The 25,132-nt window shown below is 39.0% G+C and overlaps 2 protein-coding genes across 5 annotated transcripts in view; one reads left to right on the top strand and one right to left on the bottom strand.

Annotated features, from left to right (window-relative positions):
- The first annotated feature begins 1,347 nt into the window (after nt 1–1,347).
- RNF146 (ring finger protein 146) lies at nt 1,348–18,060 on the top strand. 3 transcript variants are annotated; one of them, XM_080929488.1, is made up of 4 exons: nt 1,379–1,432; nt 6,315–6,525; nt 12,031–12,138; nt 16,332–18,060. In XM_080929488.1, exons 3-4 carry the CDS (start codon nt 12,131–12,133, stop codon nt 17,404–17,406), a joined length of 1,083 nt encoding a protein of 360 aa, XP_080785614.1. In that variant the 5' UTR covers nt 1,379–1,432; nt 6,315–6,525; nt 12,031–12,130; the 3' UTR covers nt 17,407–18,060. The 3 variants fall into 3 exon arrangements, with proteins under 3 accessions (XP_080785613.1, XP_080785614.1, XP_080785615.1); XM_080929487.1 differs by lacking the exon at nt 6,315–6,525 and having other exon boundaries at nt 1,348–1,432; XM_080929489.1 differs by lacking the exons at nt 1,379–1,432; nt 6,315–6,525 and adding an exon at nt 2,010–2,130.
- Nucleotides 18,061–18,529: 469 nt separating this feature from the next.
- Nucleotides 18,530–25,132, bottom strand: part of ECHDC1 (ethylmalonyl-CoA decarboxylase 1) — a 31,896-nt gene continuing 25,293 nt past the window's right edge. The window contains exon 6 of one of the 2 annotated variants that reach the window (XM_080929351.1): nt 18,530–19,856. In XM_080929351.1, the coding sequence (XP_080785477.1) occupies nt 19,448–19,856 (409 nt within the window). In that variant the 3' untranslated portion in view covers nt 18,530–19,447. The remainder of the gene's footprint in view (nt 19,857–25,132) is intronic. The other variant, XM_080929352.1, reaches the window with a different exon arrangement.

The raw sequence follows: 25,132 nt of genomic DNA, 5'->3' as shown, positions 1-25,132 counted from the left end.
ATGTATGAGTTGTGTGTGTGTGTTATGTGTTTCCCTAAAGTAGCCACACTTGTGTGGAAGATCCTGTGGACTGAGTGGCTGACTAAACTTTCTAATAGTGTTTCAGGAGAATGGTGTAACCAAGAACAAATAGTTGTATCCCTCTTCCCCCAAGTTGCCACAGTAACCATTTGCTACTAATACCTATATCATCTGACCCAGCATCTTTGTGACTGTTTGGTATGTATTGTTGAAACCTTGCTAGCCAGTAGCTTCCATCAACACGTTGACTCCCTCTCCCACCAACCCCTTCCCTAGAACGGTACTAGGGATTGAACCCAGATCCTCAAGCATGATAAATCAACCCCATACCACTGGATCCCTTTGAAAGTAAGACTATGCTAACATCTGATGCCTATGAGACATGCTTACTCACACCCACCCCCCACCTATGTAATGTTTTATGACTATCAGTGTGCATTGGTATATAACCTTTTCTTTTGTGGCTATAACAGTTCATAGAATATTCCCTATAACAACTAATCGAGTAACCTGAATCCATACTCTGGATTTACAGCTACTAATGTTAAGCAGATGAGCTCTTCCTTTGGATCAGAGGCTGTGCTTTGTAGAGATCCTATAAATAAGCACCGGGTACATTTTTCAGTCCTGAATTGTGACAGTTAATGAAAGCTCCAAATGCAACATTGTTGCAAGCACAATGCAACAGTTACAGAATGCGGAAATAACTTTCAAAGGTGAAAAGGTCTGCTGGTCCACTTTGTCCCACTTCAAGTAGAGAAAACCCCGTTCAGAAAAAGACCGTGTGCTGGTTAAAATGAACAACGACTAGATTTTGATGTTTAACACCATATGCTTGCCATAAAACTAACACGTGAAGTTTATTCTAAACTCGTAGGACGATTAATTTCTTCTATTAGCTTCCTATGTTAGGGTTCAAAAGGCTTGAGACCCCGGCACGCCCCCTCCTCCATTACATAGCTAGCCATTTGTGAGATGAATAAATTGGAGCGTCCCAGGGAACATCCAGTCCACGCAGAGCCTTTTCAGGTGCCTTCTTTATAAGGAACAGGCGATAGTCTCTCGCGAAGGGCATGGCCAAAGGAAACTCAGCATTTAGCCCACAGCTGGGTTTTGAGAAGGTTCTTCTTCCTGGTCCTGAAGGTCTAGCCTCCCCCGCAAGTCCCGGAGAGGGAGGACCGGGACAAGGACAGGGAACAGCAGGGTCATAGGTAGTGATAAGAGACGCGCAGCGGGTGGACGGTCGGCCGGGGCCGCCGCGCGCGCTCACGGAGGAGGCGTGGCTTCCGCCGGCGCGGCCCCGCCCCTCGAGCGCCGGGCGGTCACGTGACGGTCGCGCGCGTCCCCGTCGGCTGCGGGCTCTGAAGCGGAGGAGAAAAAGCTGCGAGGTGGCTGCGGCGGCGGCCGGGAGGTAGGCGCGGGGCAGGGCGGGTGAGGAGCGCGGGGGTTCCGTGGGCTGCGGGCCTCGGCGGGCGCGCGGCGGCTTCGTGGGCTGCGGGGCGGCGCTCGGGGTCCGCGGCGGGCGGCGGCGGGTCGGGGGCCGGTAGGACAGGGACGCCCTTGGCCAGCGCGGCCCGGACGGGCGCGCGGAGGGAGGCCGAGCTGGCGCAGCCCGGACCGTGACGGGCGCGGCCCCGGCCCCGGCCATTACTGCGCAGGCAGGCCGGGCTGCGGGCAGCGGGCAGCGCAGGCGGGCTCGACCGGGCCTCCGCCGGCCACGGGCTGCATGCTGTCCGCCGCCGCCGCCGTGCCTCTGGGTCTTGCCCAGCTCTGGGAGTCGTCTCCTCCTCCTCCTCCTCCTCGCGCTGGCGGAAGCCGCAGAACGTTCTTGTTTTGATGGCTCCCCAAACCCGAAATCACCCTGAGGTGTCGGAAGACGACCTGGGCCTCCCAACCCGGGTGCATCTTGAGAGCCCCGGCCGTCGCTTTGTTCTGGTTGCTGGATGCGGAGTTCTCTCCTTACCCTCCACCCCATCTGAGAGCGCACGGGATCCCCATTGTTGCCGCTGTCTTATTTTCCTGGACTTTTTTTTTTTTTTTTTTTTTAAAGAGAAAGGGCTGTGTGACATTGTTTTTGAGGTTGTGGAAGTGGAACAGTTCTGTAATTAGGTAAGATGTTCCCCAGTGTAAGTTAGCACACGCATTCTGACAACTACATTTTGTCTTTTCCTCGGGATGCTCTTTAAGCTCTTCACAAGTTTCAGCATTTTGTTTTCTTTTACAACATCGAAATACTAGAGAACTTAGGGAAGAAGAAAGCAAAAAGGACATAGAAAAGGCTTTGTTCTTTAACATTTTAGGTGCCAGGCTGTGTTCACCCCCTCGAGAGACTCTCTCTCTCTCTCTCTCTCTCTCTCTCTCTCTCTCTCTCTCTCTCTCTCTCTCTCTCTCTCTGTGTGTGTGTGTGTGTGTGTTGTTTTGCACACTGGATGTGCACCTGGAGCTTTGGCCTTGAATGGCATGCATTGTCATAGAATTTGAATTCGTAGAACATAACAGTAAGTTATCTGTATTAGACTTTTAAAGGACATGCCATATTAAAAAGCAAATGAAGAAAACAACCCGCACAGACTAATAGTTATAGCGAGGAAAGCGTCTGGGAGCTGTAAAAGCGTTAAAATAGGTCAAGTGAGTCCCATTTTAGAGAGGACTCCAGAGTAATTGCCACACTAAAGATGGAGTTTCGGATGGGTTTGCCTGGGTCTTGGATATCATAGAGTTAAACACTCGGGTTTATTTATGTCTTAAGTGGGCCTGTGTAATGTGGGCAGAATAAAAACCCTGGCACGTAAACGTTTGGAGGTTTCTGTTTTATGCTGTTTAAGACCTGAGTAGAGTTATAGTCATGGGGGAAATGTCCCAAATAACTGGTCATTAGATAAAAGGAATGCAAAAATAAATATTTTAGGAGACCTGTCAGGTGGAAAAGTGCCACTTTTGAACTGTTGGGAGTTTTGTTTTGGATTTATGGATCCAAGATGATTTCTTGACTTGGAAGAAGAAAATAATAGGAAGAACCTTTTCATATCCATGTGTATTAAACATTTTCTGTTAGTCATATATGAGTTTGAGGGATTAACACAATTCCTGTCAGTATTACAGACGAAAGATAATGAGTCTTTTCCAACCCCTTGCCTGGTTGCCTTGATCACAGTGAATTTGGGTGACTTGGGTGGATTAGAAACAGTCTTTTGCTGTATGAAGTCCAAGAAATAAAGAAAACAAAAAAATATACATATATTTACAAAACAAGAAGACTTTGACTATTTCCATGTTGCATTTTGTTTTGCATGTACTTTACACTTATTGTAACTATTAGGTTTTCAATGCATACTGTCAAGCCCTTGAAAAAAATCAAGTACTGACTAAAAAAATATATTCACATGGTTTTATGTAAAAATTATTTCAATGTCTGAAAAAACAGTACTGACAAAAATGTATAATTTTAAGCAAAAAAAAAAAAAACACATATTCGGAAAAAAAAAAAAAAAAACAGTCTTTTGGAGCATAGACACTGTGTTCACATTAGTTTGTAGCTTCCTTTGCTTTAACACTCTCATTCACCTTTCTTGTTAGTTAGTTAGTACAAAGCCTGTGGTTAAAGTCCTGTTTGTTACAACGTTTAGAGTTGTTGAATTACAGAGGGAAAATAACAAAAGCATGGGGATGACTTGAGGAAGGTCACACATCCAGTTAATAAGAGGACTTTATTTACAGTGTTTACCAGCCGGAAATACCTGTTAGATGAGATTGCATGTATTAAATGTAAAACTAAATTGACATTCATATCTCATGAGTTAATGAAATAAATACAAAGCCCACGTTTGAGAGAAGGAATCTAAAGGCTGCTCTTAAATAAGAGGACTGAGGCAGAAGTAAATAAAGCCATAGGATGACTGCCCTTCCTAAAAAGTATGGGACAGCATTTGACTGAAGTGAGTTTTGACACAACACTTGTGAGCTTAACTTAGACTTTTAAATAAAGCTGATGAAGTACAAAAATTGGCACATTTTAAATTTGGGAATCTTTCTTAAGAAATTTTAAGATGTCTGTTTAATCTCACCTGACCCCTACTCTTTTTTTTCTTGTGTTTATAGTAGAAACACATGTAAGTAAACATACATACACATGTATACACACATATAATGTTTGAAGTAGTCCCCCTATCATTGATACATTTTCTATACAATATATTTTGAATAACTCTTATTTCATTACACTTTAACTTTAAATAGGAGAAGCAGAAAATGTCCAAGGGTATATAATTTGACATTTATATTTTTATTTATATTGTGATATATTCATCATTTTCTTTGATTCGTCTTTTTTTTTAAGAGCCAATATTTTATTCAAGTTTATTATCTAGGGACAATAGACTTTTAAAAAGTTGGGCTGGCTTAAAATCAATCTTAATTATTTAGATTATTAACCCTAATATTAATCCTAAGTATTTACATTAGGTATTAACAGCGTATTCAGATAATTACAATTTGAATTTCTTCAGTGGTTACAATTTTAAAGTAATAAAATATGACTATTTTTCAGTTTTTAATTTAGCTAGATTAATGGATAAAAATCTAAATTCATTACTAATCTATAAACATTTATATAAAAATCAGTCTGTCACTTTTTCCTCTATAATTGCTAAAGAACCTTGTTTCTTTTCTGTTTTCATGTTACTTTATTCATTTGTATTGGATTTGCTATAATTTAAAAATCATTGTGGGAAAAATTATGTGTATTTAAATTGTATATGTTTGCTAAATTATGTCTAGCATTTAGTTTAGCACTCCCCTCCCCTTAAAAATCCTCTTGAGTAAAATAAAAATACCCTTTTTTTGGCTTGAAATACATCTTGTTTGAAATAATGTAAAAATTATTTGTTGGCATCTTCATCTGACTCCTCAGTGCTACATGGCATGTAGACTGTGTTACATGGCACATAGACCATGTTACATGGTATGTAGGCCCTGTTTTTTTTTGCCTTTTGATATTGTAGTTTGCAAAATTGTACTTAATGGATCAGTTTGGCATCTAAACCTATCATGACACAATGTATACAGTTTTGTTTGATCTGTGTGATCTGTATTTAGCATGTCATTCAGTTTTTCCTGTTCGTGTTTTAGGGAAAAGTATGTTAATATATAAGACATTATAGATCCACTTTGGTGGGATGGTAGATCTGAAGCACTTAGTACTCAGCAGGTCTGAGTTGTGTAGGATATAAAGTATATATGGATTTCAGAGTATACATACAGGAACGTATCCTATTAATGATTTTATATTGGATACATATTGCAGTGATAGTGCTGTAGATACACTGAGTTATATAAAATACACTTTAAATTTAATTTAACCTATTTATTTTTATTAGCCTTAATGTAATTAGTAAAACATTTGAAATCAGATACTGGCTTGTTATAAGATAATGTTAAGTTTTTTTCCCAAGAGAAAGGTTGTTTCTTTGTGGCGCTTTCCTTTTCTCCTTTCTTTTCTTCTTTTTCTTCTTATGAGTGCTTGTGCCCCTGGATGTGCATGTGTGTATGGGTGTGTTTAGGAACTCCTGACAATCTCCCTGCTTTTGCTTATCCAGCGCTGGGACAGTTTTGTTTTTCTTTTGTTAGTTTGTTTATTTCTTCGATTTGAATCTCATCTTAAAGTCTCACTAGCTTCTAGACTTTCAGTCAGCCTATACCTTCTGAGCTCATGTGCCCTCTTTGTAGACTGTAGTCCCAGTCTCAAGGCTGTTCTGAGGATTCAGTGGTGCTTCCCTGCTTCACTGAACAGATACGTAGTCAGGAGACCTCACTCTAGTCTGGGATCCAGTTTGACACTTCCAAGAAATGCTCTGGTGGTGCTGATGCTGCTGGTCCTCTGTGACCTAGGTTTCTGTAGGCATTTTAGTTCAGTTTCCTTCCCCTAAATTTACTATCTATCTTGTCTGAATTTTGGAAATTCTGTGAGATATAGAAATTGGAAAAGTTACCATAACCTGCAAGGTTTTAGAAAATATGTGTACTTTGCCCTCACAGAGACACTATGGACTTTCTGTTTACATCTGTAAAGTTATTTCCATTTAGCTGGAGTCGGATTTGTTGATGGAACACTTTGACAAGGTTTGTCTATGAGGGCCAAAGATTTTGAAATAATTGGAAGAATGCACTGAATAAGTAATGGTAGTATTTGAGTTTATTGTATTGTTAACAATCTTTGGAGAAAGTAATAAAATCAATAGCTTAAAAAGTTGTGAAAAGAATTTCTATGAGTTCTATTTTTTATTTCTTTAAAACAGAATAAATATAGAGTGTAAAGATTGATCGGGCCTGAGCCTAGCATAATCGTCATCAGAGAAGCTTCATCCAGCAACCATTGGGAGCAGAGTCAGAGATCCACAGCCAAACATTAAGCACTCTGGTCATGTGGGCTGTGTGAAAGATTGCGGGAGCCAGAGTGGCCAAGGACACAAGAAAAGAACCACACAATGAAGTAACCAGGGCTCATAGGTACTCACCGAGATTAAACTGACAATCAGAGAGTCTGTATGGGTCTAACTTGGGTTTTCTGCATATATGGTGTGGATGTATAGCGTGGTTTTCTTGTGAGACACCAAACAGTGGGAGCAGAGTGTGTGTGTGTGTGTGGGGGGGGGGAAGTTCTCTATGACTCTTTTGCCTACTTTTGGGATCCCTTTCCTCCTACTGGGGTATCACAATCCAGCTTTAATGTAAGGGGAGGTGCCTAGTCTTACTGCAACATGATATGCCATGTTTGGTTGATATCCCCAGGAGGCCTGCTCTTTTCAGATATGAAATGAGGGTGGGGGTGGGGAGTGGATCTGGGGGAAGAGCAGAGGTGGGAAGGGGAACTGGAAGGAGATGAGGGGAAACTGTGGTAAGGATGTAATATATGAGAGTAAAATAAAATTTTAAAAAAGAAAGATAAATAAATAAATAAAAAGAAGTTAAATTGGAGTGTGGTGTATTCAGGGGAATATTAGTGATATTTGAAATGGGAAATGGAGATGACCATGCTTCCTTGAATTCTGTCATTAATGTCAAATTTAAGTGAAAAAAGATTTTATCAGGCAAAGTAAATGTATCTTACCCATGTTTTGAAAAGATATCATTATATATAACTGTATATTAACTAATATGTTACTAAAAAATATATGTGGATGTTCCTTGTGGTCCCTTAGGAATGCTTTTTTAAACTGCTAACCGTAAGTACGGTAGATAGGTGTGGTAAGGACAGGATAGGATTGGGGAGAGAAAGTGGCCTTGTTCTAGTAGATAGATTCTCGCTGGTGTTTATGGAGTGGCTAGTTCTATAAAAGACTACAACCTATTTAGGTGTCCAATTGCAGGCATTCTTAAAGATTTATATGCTTTATTTCAAAACCTCTTTGCTTCTGTTTTCTTTGATCTTTTAAGTACAAACCAGTTATAGAAATAAAATATTTATGGACAAGATAGGTGAGTGAATAGGCAAGAACAGTTGTTATTGGTTAAAAATGGAGGACAATATGTAAGTAAATGTATAGAAGAAGGAGGGAATTAAAAATAGGAACAATTTTTTTTTCTCTGTATTTTAGTGGGAAGAAAAAGGCACCTTTCCTACCTGTAAGCAATGGTTTGCCAAAATTTTTTAAATAAGAAATGTGTGACTAAATTTTACAAGCAAGAATTTTACCATCCAGTTACCTATTCTTGGGTTTTTACCTGCATTCTGGACAGTGCTTAGGTAGACATTAGTCAGGTGAATTTTGTGTAAGATGACAGATTCTATAGCTGTAGCTGTAATTAATGCTTAGTTAATCACAGGTTCTTTAAAGGATTCTCTAACTATATGTATTTGACAGTTTCCAGAAGAGTGCCTTCTTCTCAGACAACTCAGGTATTTATTTTATGTCACTTAAGTATTGTGATATTTAGACAAACCAGTTGAAATCAACATAAATTGTTTGGCAGTTTACCAACCATTTAAAGATACAACATTTGTCATATCCTCATGATTCTGTGAAAAAAGTAAGTGTATAAATTAATAATGCCAATCATCGTGTTGAGTTCTATAATAAAAATACAGGAGAGGAAAATAGTTTGGGTGACAATTCCTGTGCAGTGCAGTGAACATCACTGGATATTTTATAAGCTGTGAAAGAGGAAGACTTAAAGGTAGTAGAATATACAGAATTATCAAGAGCTCTTTGGAGCATTGATTATTTTGGTATAACTTTGGTGTTGATGTGGAAGGCTGGTTGCCAAGGATAAATGAGAGGGACTTATTTGTTTAGGGTTCAGAGACCTAAAGCCTTTGTTTTCCTAAGGAGTTTGCCTTTATTGAATAGACTAGAAAACTAAAATTTGACTTCTAGTTTAGGAGGACCATGGTCCATTTTTTCCAGTGTACTTAAGGCTGGTTACATAATAGTATATGGGAAATTCCCAGACTGTTCAGTATTCAGGATTAAGACAGGATTTAGAGTGACAGCATGGGACCAGAAAAGGTAGTAACAGTGTCTTCTCTGTTCCTCTGACCATTGAGTGACCAGGCATGAAAATGGAAGCGGCTCACTGTGGGATTCAGCAGAGGTAGGCGTTTAATAGACACAGAAGAGACCAAGACAGGTTTTGTTAGGGAAGAACTTTCAGATGATTCTAGATTGGTCAGGAAAGGAAATGACATCAAGAACTGTATAAAGGAAAGAAGATGAGGAGGTGGCCAGAGGTCTCCATAACTAAAGAACAGGTGTGGGAGTGAGAAATGATCTGGAAGGGCCACACTTGTGGTCTGAGAATGGGATTGGGACTTCTTTTAGATGACTATGCCACGTGGTCCTTGATTGCTGAGAGAACATAAAGGGATTTGAATTTAGGAGTTTAGAAGTTGAAAATAAAGGGCAGGTTTATGTTTTTAGACTCATTTCTTCAGTATCTCTAGCCTAAAGTCTACAGTGTGAGGGCCCCAAAATGCATACGTTTATGTTCTTGTTTCTAATCAATGGATATTGGGGATCTAAGGACATCTGAGAAGCTGGCTCTTTGTCCTCAGGGACAGTGAAGTCCATTTGTGGGGCTGTCAGCGGATGGCATGAGAACATGTTGTGCAGTGAGATGCTGAAGCCCACACAGCCAGTGGCAGTTTCAGAGGAAGCCACATTGGAACAATTGAATGGTTCCCTCTGACCTGCAGATGGCATCTTGAGCAAATGGGCAGTTTTGAGTAGGCTGTGGGAGGTGTTTGCATTGATAATTCTGTGTGATACCACTGAATTTTCACCACAAAGGCAGACTGTAAAAGCTGGTAGGAAGAATAGAAAGTGGCAGCCATGTTATCTAAAGCCAGAATAAACTGAAACACATTTAGTAGAAATGCTGTTTATCCAGTTACATAGAAATTTCTTTGTCCTCAAAACAGATTCACTGTTCTCTTACACATTTGGTGGGGAAATCTGGCTTCTATTTAGAGACTGTAAGTGCTACATTTACTTTTAGCAAGATAGGAACCAAAACGAGATCCATGTCGCTCATCTCTTAGATTTACTTAATGTGCGGTTGGTCAACTCTTTAGTGTGCATGATGTGCCTCTTGAAGTAGGCAAACCATAGGAAGGAATACGGTATGACAACAACTAGAGGCTGATGGTGCTTTTTAATTCCCTGGACAGGAGGTACCTGGAGAAGAAGTTGCTATGAAGGTTAGTAAAATGAATAGCAGCATCATTAGCTAATGTGCTAATTGCGCCTGCGTAGGAAAGCAGAGCTGCCGACTCAGCATTAAGAATGGGCTATTGACATGCTATGGCCACTTTGCCTGTGTTCATACAGAACTTGACTATTTTACTTAAAACGTGCTGTGGTAGAATTGTGAGATACAAGACACTCTAACCATCTGTAAATGGACACTCAAAAGAGCTCATTTTGATGACACTGTTGGATAGTCATCCTTACTGTGTATTTCTGGAAATATTTCATATTCCAGACAGAAACTATGTACTTTTGAGGCAGGAGCTCCGTGTTCTCTCTTTGTTTTGGTCTTTGATAACCCTCAAGCTGGTCTCTAAGAAGTTCTGTGTTCACTCAGGACTAAATATATGATTTCTTCCTTTGTGTCTGGCCCTTTTGACTTTAGCAACATGTCTTCAGGTTACATCTATAGTGGACAAACTTAATGCTTTTGTTCTGAATACTGCAATGTCATGTTTCCTTTATCCATTCATCTGCAAAGAGACAATGTGTTCATCTTTCAGCTGTAATTCTGTCTGAAAGTCTGTGAGTCCTAGTTTTCTTTTGGTCTGGTTCTAGCAGTGGAACTGTTGGGGTACATAGTAGTTATCAAAAATCCATAGGGTGACATCATATTACTTCACTAAAGGGCTCATTTTACTGCATCCTCAGCTACATGGGTTTTCATGTTGTAAAATTTTGGCTCTCTTGGTAGATACATTGCTGTAGGTCTGCTTTACATTATCCTAATGGCTAACAAGACTGAATACCTTTTCATGTGCTCATTGGTCATTTTTTTTCTGAAAAATGATTTATCAAGCCTGTTTCTTACTTATTTTTGTTTTTTCATTGAGGTGTAAGAGTTCTGTAAGTAGTTAGTCTGAAAATTGTCTTGATTTTCAAAAATGTTCTTCCTTTCTATAAATTGTCAGTTTTTCTTTATATTCTGATAAGGGTCAGTTTATATATTCTTTTGTTCTCTATGCTGTTGGTGTTGTGTGTTCCAATGCTTGAAGAGTTTACATTCTATTGGCTTTTAACATTTTAAGGATTTGATTATAATTTGGTCATTGAACCACTTTGAGTTAATTTTTATATGTTGTATGAAGTGTGGCTTGACTTGGTTGCCTGTCTAAATTGAGTCATCCCAATATTTATTGAGGAAATATTCTTTCCCTATTGGATGGGCTTAATACACTTTCCCAAAGATCATTTGGCCATGCAATATGTTTATTTCTGCATTTGGTGAAAAGATTTGTTTATATATTTTTATGCGTATGTGCTTATATAAGTTTATGTGGATCACATACATGTAACAACCTATGGAGGCCAAAAGAGGGCATTAGAATTCCTATAACTGACAGTATAGGTTGTTGTGAGCTGTTGTATGAGTGCTGAGACACCCCACCCCCGCCCCAAACCCGGGACCTCTGCAAAAAATATTAAGTGCTCTTAACTGCAGAGCCATCTGTTTTCTTGGCTCATAATTGTATTTTATTAATGTATTTATCTATGTATAATTCCATACCATAGTATCTTAGTTTTGTGGTAAGTTATGATATTGGGAGGTGGCAGTGTTGAACTTCGCTCTTATTTTCCAAGAATCTTTGAGCTAATGCGATGTGAATTTAAGGACTAGCTTTTCTCTTTATGCAACAAGACTGGGAAGATCTTAGTAGGAATTTATTCAGTCTGTGGACCACTTCTGAGTATTTGTCATTTCATGGTCTCCAGGTTATGATCACTGGCTGCCTTTTTTTACTTACTTAGCCCTATTGTATTTTTGTCATTAATATTTTATTATTTTTCAGAGAAGCTTTGGTTTAGTCAATCCAGACCTAATTTATTACTTTCAATGGTTTTTTTCTTTCATTTCTGTTTTGTTGACTGCTATCACACAGGAACACACTACTGGTATTTTGTTGTTGTTTGGTTAATTGAGGTGCTTGGTGTGTGTATGACTTATAGTCTACAACTTTGCTGGACTTGGTTAATTAACTTCTCCTTACAGAGAAAAAATTATTTTTCTATCAGCAAAGTGAACAATGTACTTTAAGATCTTATTCTGTTACTTTGTACAGCTTTGTTTCTCCAGTCTAACTTGTCTGCTAGGTCTTCCATTGTGTTAATAGTAGTGGTAAAGGAGAACATCCTTGTTCTTTGTCCTCAATTTTATTTTAATTTTAAAATAAAAATTGCCAGTACATTTAGTTAAATGGCCATACTTAACTAATTCTATTGATGCTTGTTTGTAGAGGGATTGCTATTGATGTTTTTTCTTTTGCAGCATAGAAAATGAACCAGCCATGCAAGAGAAAACACTAGACTAGCTGACAGCTGCTAAAGAGGATGCTATATTTTTGTGACGGGTGCCTGTGGGATCTGTGATGGAAATGTAAGTATAGCCTCTAGAGTGTCACAGCTTTGTCGAAGCGCCAATGGAGTAAGCTAAATGCAGAGAAAAATATTTTGTATTTAGTTTTAATTGTGTAAAATGAAATTTTATTGACTTACCAGTGCTTTATAGAGAAAGCAGTCCTATGCATACTAAATGGTTACAATCAAGATTTCAAAGTTTCCACATAGGGAAACCATGATTAAGTGTAAAAAGCTGGACGCCTATGTTTTCCGTCTTTTCTTTGCATAGTAATTTGCTTAAATAACCAAGGTAAGAGATTTCAGGTTTGTTTTTTTAAGATGAGAAAGATTTCTGGAATTTGGAACTAATTACTAAAAGTTTGATTCATGAAATTTAAAGCTTTTCCATACAATTCTACTTGTGTTTAGATTAGAAATTACTGTGTAATTTTTATTCATATCATTCGGTCTAATTTGTATTTTCATTAGTTGTGTTTTCCTCTCATTTAGGCTTTGTGTAATATGCCTTCAGGGGTTTGATAACCTTGATCCTGATCATATTAAAGGTCATTGTATTTTCATGAAATATTTCCTATAATCAACACCATAGGTCTAGATCATGAGAAATGAAACATTGCTGACTTTCAGTCTTGATCATTACAGTGTTCAGGTTCCTGGACCAGAGCGACTTTGCAGATACTACTTCACAGTCTCCAAGTTGGGACACAGAAACTAGTTTGTCACCTCCCTTTTCGGCATAACTGTCATTATGACTATATCATACTAAGTCAGCGTTGAGAACTGGTTAGAGAAAAATTGTACAAGTCACTTTCTTTTCAATTGGAACCAGTGAATTGTGTATTGTGTACTACACACACACTCTCTCTCTCTCACTGACACACACACACACACTGGAGAACACATTTGACACCTTGGCTTTGTGTTCGCTAGGCAAACTCCCTACAGCTGAGGCAGATACCTGCTTCTCACCCATGTGTGTGGTGTGTGGGTGGGATTGAAATTGTGTGTCTGTAAGATGTTGATCACCAGAGAACGTACTATAGCCTAGTAAATGAGATGAGACAAATATGCTGTCAATGAAATGGTAGTGTAGGTACCAATTTGAGATCACAATAAGATGCTTTTGGAGCCATCAGTTAAAGGGGTCAGTGTTTATTTAAGACTTAGTATAGTACCAGGTGCCTGGTGTGTATTTTCCTCCGGTTGCTGAATTTAACTATTAAATGTAAGAGTAGCCTAGGTTGTTGAAGAAGCAGAGAAATGAAGTAATTTCCCTATGAGTATTTATCAAATTTCTCTAAGTATAATCCCTTGAGACACATGTAGTTAGTTATAAGTGTAGTAAAACCTTTGTGTTTGGCTTTGAGTGAAATGTTTTTTCAAAGCCTTTGCTATATTTGCCCTAATCAGTAGAGGCTGAGAAATTGTTTTGAGACTGTTTGAACCTTGAAAAAATGTGGTCTCCCTGGCAAATCTGCACTTGGTGCTATGTTAAAGCTTGCAGCTGCACAAATCTTAATCTCCTGGAAAACCTGGAGTTCTTACTTCTGAGACTGAAGTGAGCTAGCTGGGTCAGTCTTTTTCAAGAAGGCTAAAGCCCCTCTTTTCCTTTGGGAAATCAAGTCTTAGCATCTTGGTAAGCTTTTCTTTCTACTGTAGCACCTATACCAACATTGATAGGCACTTATTAAAAGACAGACTATTGAACCCAAATCCAGAACCAAGGGTTCAGAAACAGCACACTAGTTAATTCCTGCTGTTAGGCAGGTTTAGCAAGTATTACCATAGTAAGATTTTAACTTTCAGTGCAGTAGCATACTTGGGAACTCCTGCACTGTGTGTACAGGAGGAGACTCAAAGGCTGAGAGATGACTCAGACTTCACTGAGCAGAGAAGCCAGGGAGAGAAGACTGCAGTCTGTGGGGAGGTCTGTATTCTGTGCAAGGGGTAGCTAAGGGTCATGTTTGCATGAAGAGGCTAGGGCTTAGGTATTTATAAAGGAGGAGAGAAAAACAATGCACAGGATACAGGGAGCAGTATCCGGTTTTCAGTCACATTAAAGGTCAAGGGCCTAGACAGTTTTGATGGGAAATTTTGGAATATAGGTCTGAGGTGGAGCATTTTCAGATGTGAAGTGTGAGAAGTCAGCATATAACGTACACAACAGGGAATACCTATAGAGTCTTGAAAAGGGAAGAAGAAACTTAAATGAATTGAGAATATTCCAGAATCCAAATGAAAAGCATAAGGTTTTAGAAAAAAGAATGGGTTCAAGTTATTAAGGTAAAGGGGGATCATTGATTTTGAGTTGCTAGTCAGAGTTCTAGAGGAGTTAGAGTGTGGTACTGATTACAAAATGTAAGGGGTTAGTTTTGCAAATGGCTGGCAGAACCCCATCCCGAACCAGGAGTAAATGACAGCAAGGCAGAGAACAGACACAGCTGTGTTTTGCCAGTAACAGGAGTCCGACTGTTTCATAACTAAGAGGGGTGAGGAAATCTCATAACCCAGGAAGTAAAGATGTCTTGACTAAGTTACTGGGAACAAACTTACTGTGATTCCTGACAGTCAAAGCAGAATCAGTGAGCTATGCAGCTTAAGGATTTCTGCTTCAACTTGCTGTGGCTACATCCCTCCTGCCTTTGATGGGGATTTAAGATTGAAAGGCAAAGGATATTCTTCCTCAGTTTTGAAAGTGAAAGCACTTTTATTGGCTATCCCTTTTATAGCCACTGGCCCTAGTGTGGAGTGACGTAGGACTACAGCAGACGCCTTACACTAGTTCAGTTTGAAATGGTCTGTGTGTAGTGTGGCAGAATGAAATGGTAAAGGCGTCACTCATTTAAATAGCAGTTGAGTCATGATTTCTGATCTCTGGGATTGTCACCTCCATTCTTCAGTCTTAGTTCCTGTCTCTAGTCAGCTGTTTTCTTTTTACCTTTGCTTTCTATTTATGGATTAATAATTAAAAGATTAAGCAAATCTTTTCTTTTTTTCCCCTCTTCACAGTAAATTCTCTATTTTTCTCTCATGATTATGTGGAACTTTCATAGAACTTTAGAAACTTAAATTTAGAATTCATTTTTTTAACCCAAACCATGTGATTTTCAAGTAAGCTACTGGTTTATCTGAATGGCTAAAAGCACATAGTAAATAAAGGGCGGTGAGACTTGGGGTTTTAGATTTCTTGCTTAGCATTGGTTTCACAGTCCAGTGACGGTGTGCTTTCTCTGTGGGTGCTGCAGCCACCCACACTTGGGCGCTTTGTTGTGCTTTCTCAGTACTGATACGCAGTACATTTAAGGCACTGACGGAACCTTTTTATAGTGACGAGGTACAAGTATTGAAAAAGCTTTGCTCTAGATACTGGAACTTAAAATAAAAACTTAAATTTCTGTTGTACAATATAATGTGCTCATGGTTTTGCTATTAAAAGGTGTTTTGTTTTAGCAAATATTTGCAAGGTCTTGTGGGAATACATAGATGACACTGCAGGAGTCCACAGGATGGCTCGAAGCCTGATGAGAGGAAACCTTGATAGATGAAGTGGCAGCCGGACCATTTAAGGATCCTAAGAGCTTCTGGGTTATCCTAACATCAGCCCTTTGAGGAAGGAGTGTGACCAAATTAAAATGGTTTGGGCAGATGGGAGATGATAGTATGACTTTTTGATGTTTTGATGTATTGAGGTATAAGTGCAGTTTAGGAGCTAAATTACTGGTTTGAATAAACATCTAGGAATGTCACCTGATGGTTCATTTTGTCTGGAGTTATAATTTGAAGATCCTAGCTGTTTTCCTACCCTTCATACTGATTCTGAAGTCAACTTGGAGTAGTTTTCATGTCTTTAAATGTTTGATTTTAATTCTCAGTATTTAAGATATGCTATATGTGCCTTGTTTGGGTTTTTTTCTTTTCTGTTTTGTCTAATAACTATACTTTTCATTGGTTCCTGCATCAACATATAACTATAAATGAAAAACGGTTTTTATATATATTGAGTTTTTGCTGTTTTCTTTTACTTCCCTGCCCTTGTCTTTTCCATGAGAGCATTATATAGGCTAGCTTTGAATTTGCTGGTCTCTTCATTCTTTATACCTTACATAGCAGGTGGTTTGTATGGAATGAACTTACTGAGTGTTTTCTGAACTAGTGAGTTAAATATAAGAAAAGATTAAATCTGATTTCTATTTTTTCTTACTTCCATAGGATGGCTGGCTGCGGTGAAATTGATCACTCAATAAATATGCTTCCTACAAATAAGAAGGCGAACGAGTCCTGTACTAATACCGCACCTTCTCTAACAGTTCCCGAGTGTGCCATTTGTCTACAGACATGTGTTCATCCAGTCAGTCTGCCCTGTAAGCATGTTTTCTGTTATCTGTGTGTAAAGGGCGCTTCATGGCTTGGGAAGCGATGTGCTCTTTGTCGGCAAGAGATTCCTGAGGATTTTCTGGACAAGCCAACCTTGTTGTCGCCAGAAGAGCTCAAGGCCGCGAGCAGAGGCCATGGCGAGTTTGCGTGGTACTACGAAGGCCGGAACGGGTGGTGGCAGTACGACGAGCGCACGAGTCGGGAGCTAGAAGACGCCTTGTCCAAAGGGAAAAAGAGCACGGAGATGCTAATTGCTGGATTTCTGTATGTCGCTGATCTTGAAAACATGGTTCAGTATAGGAGGAATGAACATGGGCGTCGCAGGAAGATTAAGCGAGACATAATAGATATACCAAAGAAGGGGGTAGCTGGACTTAGGCTGGACTGCGACACCAGTACTGTAAACCTAGCAAGAGAGAGTTCTGCGGACGGTGCGGACAGCGGATCAGCACAGACTGCAGCTTCTGTCCAGCTTCCAGTGCCGTCTTCTGCAAGGCCGCTGACTTCAGTTGATGGTCAGTTAGCCAGCCCTGTAACACCGTCCCCTGATGCAGGCGCTGCTTTGGAAGACTCTTTTGCTCATTTACAGCTCGGTGGAGATAGCATAGCTGAAAGGAGTCATAGAGGTGAAGGAGAAGAAGATCATGAGTCGCCGTCTTCCGGTAGGGTTCCAGATACCTCCGCTGAAGAAACAGAGTCAGATGCCAGTAGTGACAGTGAGGATGCCCCTGTGCTGGTTGCACAGCACTCCTTGACCCAACAGAGACCTTTGGTTTCCAGTACAAACCAGACCGTAGCTGACCGGGCTGACCGATCAGGAACTGAGCAGTCAGTTGCAGGGGGTGGGACCATGAGTGTCAGTGTCAGATCCAGAAGGCCTGATGGACAGTGCACAGTGACAGAGGTTTAAACGAAGGTCTTCAGCACCGCACTCAAGGGAGAAATGAATACCTGTAAATTTCTGCCCACATAACACTCATCCTTAGTAGTGCATTGTGGGAGTTGGGGCGGGAAGGGATGTGGGAAGGACAGACCTGAAATTAAAATGTCTAACATGTCTCTGCTGGAATTTATTTAATGTGAGGGATTGGGGTGTTGATAGTTGAGAGCTGTTCAGTATAACACAGTTTTCTTGGCATCTGTTTACTTTATAGTGTTTTTTTTTTTTTTTTTAAGTCTTTAGTTCTTTGGGCTAGTGTGTCCCTGTGCATTAATGGTCCTCATCTGACTCTTGCACTACCTTATTTTTCTGCATGGATTGGTATAAAATCTTCACTAAAACTTGGCACCTGTGAGATATTTGATATCATGACAGGAAGCTTAATGTGGAAAACAGATGTGAATTTGGGATTTAAAAATAGATGACTAACAACTATTTTATGGTTGGTCTTACTGAGGTACAAGTGTAAAGCTGCAGCTAATGCATTTCAGAATCTGTAACACACTTCATGGCGTTCCTTTCCGTAAAATTTGCTGTCTTGTCCTTGTACTTTGAGGTTTCTCTTAGTCTGCATTTTTCTTTTTGATTAAAAAAATTTATAATTTAATAAATACTAGAGTTTATCAGAAATAATTTGTTTCTTGTGTGACTCTGAAAACGGGATGGGGGCACTGGTATTTGCAGCTAAAGAGCTTTTTAAAAGGTGAGGTTTGACTGTTTTCTATTCAAACTTCCCTACTTGGAAGTAAGTCTGATTGCTTTAGAAGAGAATACGGACACTGTGCTCGCAATAAACAGACATGGAAAAGGATCCAAAGGCCATGGGATTTAAATTTCTCAAGCAGCTAATACCATTAATTTATATTGCTTTTACCAGTAGTGTTACTGTCTGGGTTACACAGAAAACTTAAAAGCACAGTGCTATAGCTCCAGTAAGCCCACTTCATATGGCTTGGTAGGGATACAGAGTTGAGAGTTTGTCTCAGTAAACCTGTCTGGTCTATGTTTCCTTTAAAAAATGGATTCTGTACTTACAACCTTCTAAATTCCTTTTATTTAGGATTATCAAGATAAGGAGTGCTACAACAAACAACGAAAAGTCATTATTTTGAGTGTCTTTTACCTCTGGTTGAGACTGGTTAGAAATTAATTCTTAAAACAGTTTGTAATAAGTGAATTCTGGAATGGACACAAAGTTTGGGTTATGTGTTTTTATTGAATTTAGTTATTAAAAGATAGCTACACTAAAAGTTATTATTCAAATATAAATTTGGTGAAAATGAAAAGGATGCTTCATGAATCTTTAATAGTTTCGATTTAAAAACCCTATCAACACTACTGTTTTATTATTACTTGAAAATTCCAGGGACAAATGCAATGCCACTTTGTATAGGCAGTCTGTGCTCAGTAGAGTGGCTTTCACTTTTTAAAATAGAAGACAGATGGTTAAAAAGACCAACAAAAGCTCCAAAACCAGGCAAATATGAACCTTTTTTTCCTTTAAATGAAGAACCATTTCCCATCAGTATCCTAGGTGTACAGAGCAGACAAAAATCCTAACATTTTTTACAGTGCCTCTCTAACCTCCCTACTTTTTGCTTCTTATGAAAGATTTACTAAGGCCTTTTAAATTTGTTTTCAACTTTGCTTTTGTAAATTACTTCAGCTTAAAGAACAAACAGCCAGAAACAGCAGAGGCTGTGGCAGGAGGGTCAGAAATTAATGACTACCGTTGGCTACGTAGCAAGTTGAAGGCCCTCTCTTAAAAGTTAGTAAGGGTGTTCCAAAACATAAGCCCAGGCTAAGAATTACTACAGGAATGTAGAAGTTGGTAGAAGTGTTAAATGTTGAAAAAGAAAGATAAGAGGGCACTGGCTGAAGTATGGAGAATGCCACCCAGACCAAGTAGGCACGTTAGCAGTCCCCTTCAGTGACCGTGCTCGTTTCCAGTGCCACCGCTGCCATGCATGCTCTCACTGCAGCTTCACTTGTGCTACACTACATTTTAAAACTATTTGGTATGCTTTTCTTTCTTAGCAATAGCCTCTAAATTTGCAGGTCCACCCCACAGTGTTTCTAAAACATCTCTTTCATTCTGTAATGCCTCCTCTAAATACAGTTCTCGGCCAGAACAGACAGACTTTTTTAAACCCCTGATGACTTGTGGAGGTCCACTGACAAATTGCTCCAGCCACTCTTGTGCCTGCTCTAGAGCCTTCGTTCCATCTGAAGACTGTAAGACCTCGTCAGCCAAGCCTATAGTTAAAGCTTCCTTGGAATCCAGTTTGAGAGTCCCACCTAACACTTTGAGAGCTTGTCTGCTGCCAATGATTTCCACCAGCCGGCTGGCACCACCCCAGCTTGGAACTATACCCATCTCCTTGTGGACAAATCTGATCACACTTCCCTCAGTCATCAACCTGTAAAAACAAAGAGGAAAAATTGTAACTACACGTATATATGAGAACCACAAAGTAGTTAGTACTCCTGGTCTGATAGGAAATCGCTGATCTTTTTAGGCAGCAAATGTTAGCTAATATGTTAGCATAAAAATGTTAGCAAATGTTTCCAGCTAGAATTTAACTTGTCATTCAAGAAACTCTTCTTTTAAAAGTAACATTTTTGTAAGAACTCAGTCTCACATTTAAGGAACTTTGTTAACAAATTCCCAAAAGTAACTGTGACATAAATACTGATTTTTATGGCTGAGAAAACATGCAGTGGAAGCCAAACAGCTCATCTAAAGTCATACAGCCCTAGTAACACCAGGACTTGACCCCCAGATAGTTGGTTTCAGTGTCCGCATGCTTATCTGATGGTACAAGTCAAAGCTAGGCCTAAGCCGAAACAGGAGTAGAAGATGGATGGATGACAGGAGCGTGGACTGAACTGACAGCAGTCCACAGAGTCCAGCTAACTAGTGCTTCTCTGGAGAGGACAATTCATAAAGAGAATAACTGGTGGATGTAGAAGTTCACATCTAGTTACTTCTGTAATCAGGGTCCTGTAAAGTTCTAAAGTGTACAGTGACGCTAGGAAGGGTTACCTGTGCATTTTGTTGTTGTTGTATGCAACAATGGAAGCTTTTTAAATGTGAAAACCTAATCTGAACTAAATGTCAAGCTGAAATTTTAATATTTTCCTAAAAGTAGTCATTTTGAAAACTACTCAGAAAAAAGAAGAGCTGAAGTGATTGCCTTTCAGTATTGTACATTCAAGTGTGGATGACTTAATTCTCATAGCACAAGTGTCTTAGACTGTAGCCTGATCATAACCTGTGAGACACCACAGTGGACAATTCCTGCAAAAGCCTAACCCACTGGGAACCTCGGAAGACGGATGTCCACCTGTGGTGTGTCACAATGATGGGTAACTGCTTCTACGGTCAGGTGTACAGAAATGGCTCTAACAATAGCCTTTACATGGACAGCAAACAGAACAAGCTTCACCAGAGGACCGAGTCTAATACCATAAATACCATAATGGGAAGCTGCCAAAAATTTGGGAAGGAATTAAATTTGCAAAATATAATACTAATAATTATGGGAATAGAAATATTTGCTACTCTTAAGTAGCATAATTGCTTAAATATGCCAGTTTTTAAACCAAGTTTTGGGACTGACATTTGTTGACTTAGCTATGACAACTGAGAAACGGTGTAAGGAGTAAACTTACTTGTAACTGAACTAGTGAGACTAGATGTTGGTACGATGTATTTAACACTGCATGAGATCCGTTGTGTCTAAGAAACCTGGGCAAGCATCCTTATATACGTTTTGTCTATTTTACAAGGTTACTTTAGTCAGTTTTTGAAGCTTCATCACATTTTTTCATACACGTGTGGGTACACATGCTACGGCACATGTATGAAGGTCAGTTGCTTCTCTTTTACCATGTGAGTCTTGCGGATGGGACTTGGGTTGTCAGGCTTGGCGGGAAGTGCCCTCAATAACTAAGCCAAACTCACTGCCCCACGTTTGCCCCTTTTGAATCCTATTTTACAACTAACAAATCCTCAAGACATTCTTATAAAAGCACGCACAATAGTCTAACATGTTCTTTATAGATTACATAGCTAATATGCTTGTGTTGGCGTACCCTTTAGTATGCATTAAACATAATTTTGAAAATCCACTGTCAATAAAGAAAGTGTCTCAACAGTGACAGATACATAGCACACAGCAGAAAACCTTTCACAAAATTCTTTGTTAGCCTCACAAAGTTAAACTATAATTTTAGTAATTCAAGAAGAAATCATTGAATCAAAAGGTATTTCTCAAAGTAGATACTGCCTCATCATCTGCAGTAATTGTAGAGTTTACGTGCAGTTACCTAGTATTAACTGAAATGCTATTGCTAGGAAGAATCTATGTGCCCATAAAGAATTTGTCCTCATAATTATAAAGACATAATAGTCCACTTATAAGACCATTAAACTCCCTTTGACATAAAAGTTCTATGTGCCACTGACATATATCAAGGATATAAATGAAATTCACCAAATGTTTCTTAAAGCTATTTGGATGGAACAGTTACAGGAAAAACTACCCACTCTGGGCCGACTATTACTCTGTGTGTACACACACACAGAGAGCACATCATGCAGGTTTTTTTTTTTTTTTTTTTTTACATTTATTTATTTATCTTATGTATGTGAGTACACCATAGCTGACTTCAGACACACCAGAAGAGGGCATTGGGTCCCACTACAGATGGTTGTGAGCCACCATGTGGTTGCTGGGATTTGAACTCAGGACCATTGGAAGAGCAGTCAGTGATCTTAACTGCTGAGCCATCTCTGTGGCCTGACTGTTACTTTGAATAGGGATGCATATCAAATGTTCTCAGGAGAGGCTATTCTGTGTGCTGATACTACTTTCTAAAGAGTTAACACCAAGTTTCAGGGTTTGTAACCATATCCAAGACCATTTTATAATGAACTTAACAAACTACTCAATAGGACATGTTTTATGAAATGTATACAAGAAATCCAGTATTGCAAGTGTTCACTGATGAAGAAAGGTATTGTGACCTGTGATAAATGGTGGGATATGTACTGAACTAGAAGACTGCATCTTTCCTGTGAATGCATGGAGCCATAGCCAGGCTCGGGCTAGGCTTCCTAATACAGTCTCTGGCTGCACACTGCACCCCATAGAGTACTAGGAACCAGGACACATAGGAAGAGAAATATCATTATTTAGATCCTAGGTAGTTACCCTCTCTTGGCCAGAGTGTGCTTTATAAAGCATTACTCATGCCACAGAACCACTAGTTATCAAATGTGTTCTATATAACAGATACTTAGTACATGTACTTTCCAATTCCTTTATACATAATATATAAATAGCTATTTTATTTTATGCTTTATTTTAAAAGTCTATGATACTGTGTTATAATGTACTTAGAAATATTAAAGTTGTATGTTTTGTAACCTCACACATAAGCTTTTGTTACAATTTAGTACAACACTTAAACAGATTAGCACAGAAACACTGTGTTTCTGGGAATTCTTTCATTGTCTAGTATTACATAATCTAATTCATTTAAAACAACCATCTTTACACTGTGGAATCCCATATGGTAGTGGGCCACCTTTCAATGATGATTACATGAATAGAGACCATAAGACAGACGGACATTTTTGTCTTTCCAAGTAATGAAAAATGTTTTGCTTATCTAGACATGGTGTTGAAATAAAAGATTCAAACTGATTATGAAAGAAATAGAAAACCAGACACTTATACCTTTAATAGTAACTAGTTTAAGAATAGCTAGGAAATACAGGTAACAGGATAAATATTGTAAAGATTATCGCATTGGTATTGTAAGGATTAAGTGGAGCAGGACAGACAATGCATAACTAGTATACTTCCTTGTTAAAAACCAGTGTATTAAAGCTAAAACCTTGCTAATATTAATTTTTAAAATTTTTTTAATCAATGAGCATGTAAAAATTCTCAATGGTCCTATGGAAGAACATTAAGTGTATTAGTACCTGTTTACATATAGCCTAGAATTCTTTAAAGATGTTTTATGTTTATATAATTACATATTTGAATTGTATACTAAGTACTTGTATCTCTGGGTAAAATAAGGAAGGCATTTATTCAATTTATACATAAAGTGTTTTCTATTTAATCTCACAGCACCCATAAAGCCACGTGACTGCTTCCTCAAAGAACAGAACTGAGATAATGCAGTCTGAAGTCAGGACTGCAGAGGGTGCTATAACATGAAATGACCTTTCCTCTTTTTTCCATTCCATCTACAAATCCATCCCTTATACTGGTTTTCAAACAGGTTGAGCTCTCGATAAATTGTCTCCTACATCAAAACAATTTTAAAGTTTCTGAGTTAAAAAAAAAAAAATCTGTTAACTGAAACAAGACCTTAATTATCAAGTGAAAAACAAATCTTCCTCATGAGTTTGCTTGTGTCTATCATCCAGGTGCGAAGTTGAAAGGGAAAGCACATTTTAATGACATGCAAGTGAGAGGCTGTGACTAGGGTGATTAAGGGGTGATTAAGTGGGGCTCCAACGCTGTTGCCAGGAGCCCACTGTTGACCGAGTCATGGGTTCCTAGGTTCTGATTTTGTAACAGCTCATGAAACAGGACATTTGTGTTTCATATACATCGATATACATAGCAAAATGTTAAACTGCTTTATCAAAACTTAGATTCTAAACTAGTGCATAACATTCAACAAAATAAATCTAATGCCAAAGGAATCCCTTCTTAGAGAAACTTTCCCCTTCACTTATGACTTAAAAAAAAAAAAACCTGACAAAAATCCTGAGTGACTGCATGGAGTCTGGGATAGTTACTCTTCTCACTGAGATGTCAAAATGTCTAACAAGAAACTAAGGAAGGAAGGATGGAGAGAGGGAGGGAGGGAGGGAGGGAAGGAAGGGTTTATTCTGGCTGCTTTTGCGGGTGTACTTTCTCATGACAAGGAGGGTCTAACAACAGGAAAGGGAGGGTTGCTCTGCACACTGCAGACACACTCAGGAAACAGAAAGCTCTAAGTCTGGTGCTCTGCATGCATTCCCTTTTTTATACAGTCCAGAACCCTGGGCCATGAAATGGTAGCACATACAGTAAGGGATAATCTTCCCACCTCAATTAACCTAATTTAGGCATTCCTCATGAATATGCCCAATGGTTTGTCTCTGAAGTATTCTATGTCCTGTCAGGTTGACAATCAATGTAAATGAACATACTGAACCCAAATATTCATTCTGACGGAAAGAAAACAATTGGCTTGCTAATCTACTTTCACCATGTATACATATTTAAGTGATGATCAACTAAAGCAAACATATAGCAATTGTGGCAATACAATGCATAGAAGCAAAATAAAGATAATACTCAAAGAACAGGACATAAGGAACAAACATATAGTCCCAATATCTCACCTCAATTAGTTTAGGATTTTGTAGTGGTCTGTGGCCACCTTAAGATACTGTTTAATTCAAAACGGAAAGAAATCTCATCTCTCCCTCCCTATCTCTCTCCCTTTCTCTGTCTGTCTCTGTCTGTCTGTCTGTCTCTCTCTTTCTCTCTCTCTGTGTGTGTATTTGCATGCATGTCTGTGTAGTCAATAGAAGTAAAATGAACTATATAATCAACAATGAGGCAAGAAAAAATAAAGAGTAAGAAAGGACAGAATCAAAATCAGAAAAAAATATCTA

The sequence above is a fragment of the Micromys minutus genome (genome assembly GCF_963924665.1).
Source record: "Micromys minutus genome assembly, chromosome: 15".
Classification (NCBI taxonomy): domain Eukaryota; kingdom Metazoa; phylum Chordata; class Mammalia; order Rodentia; family Muridae; genus Micromys; species Micromys minutus.
The sequence above is the reverse complement of the archived record's forward strand: the minus strand, read 5'-3'. Positions and strand labels throughout refer to the sequence as shown.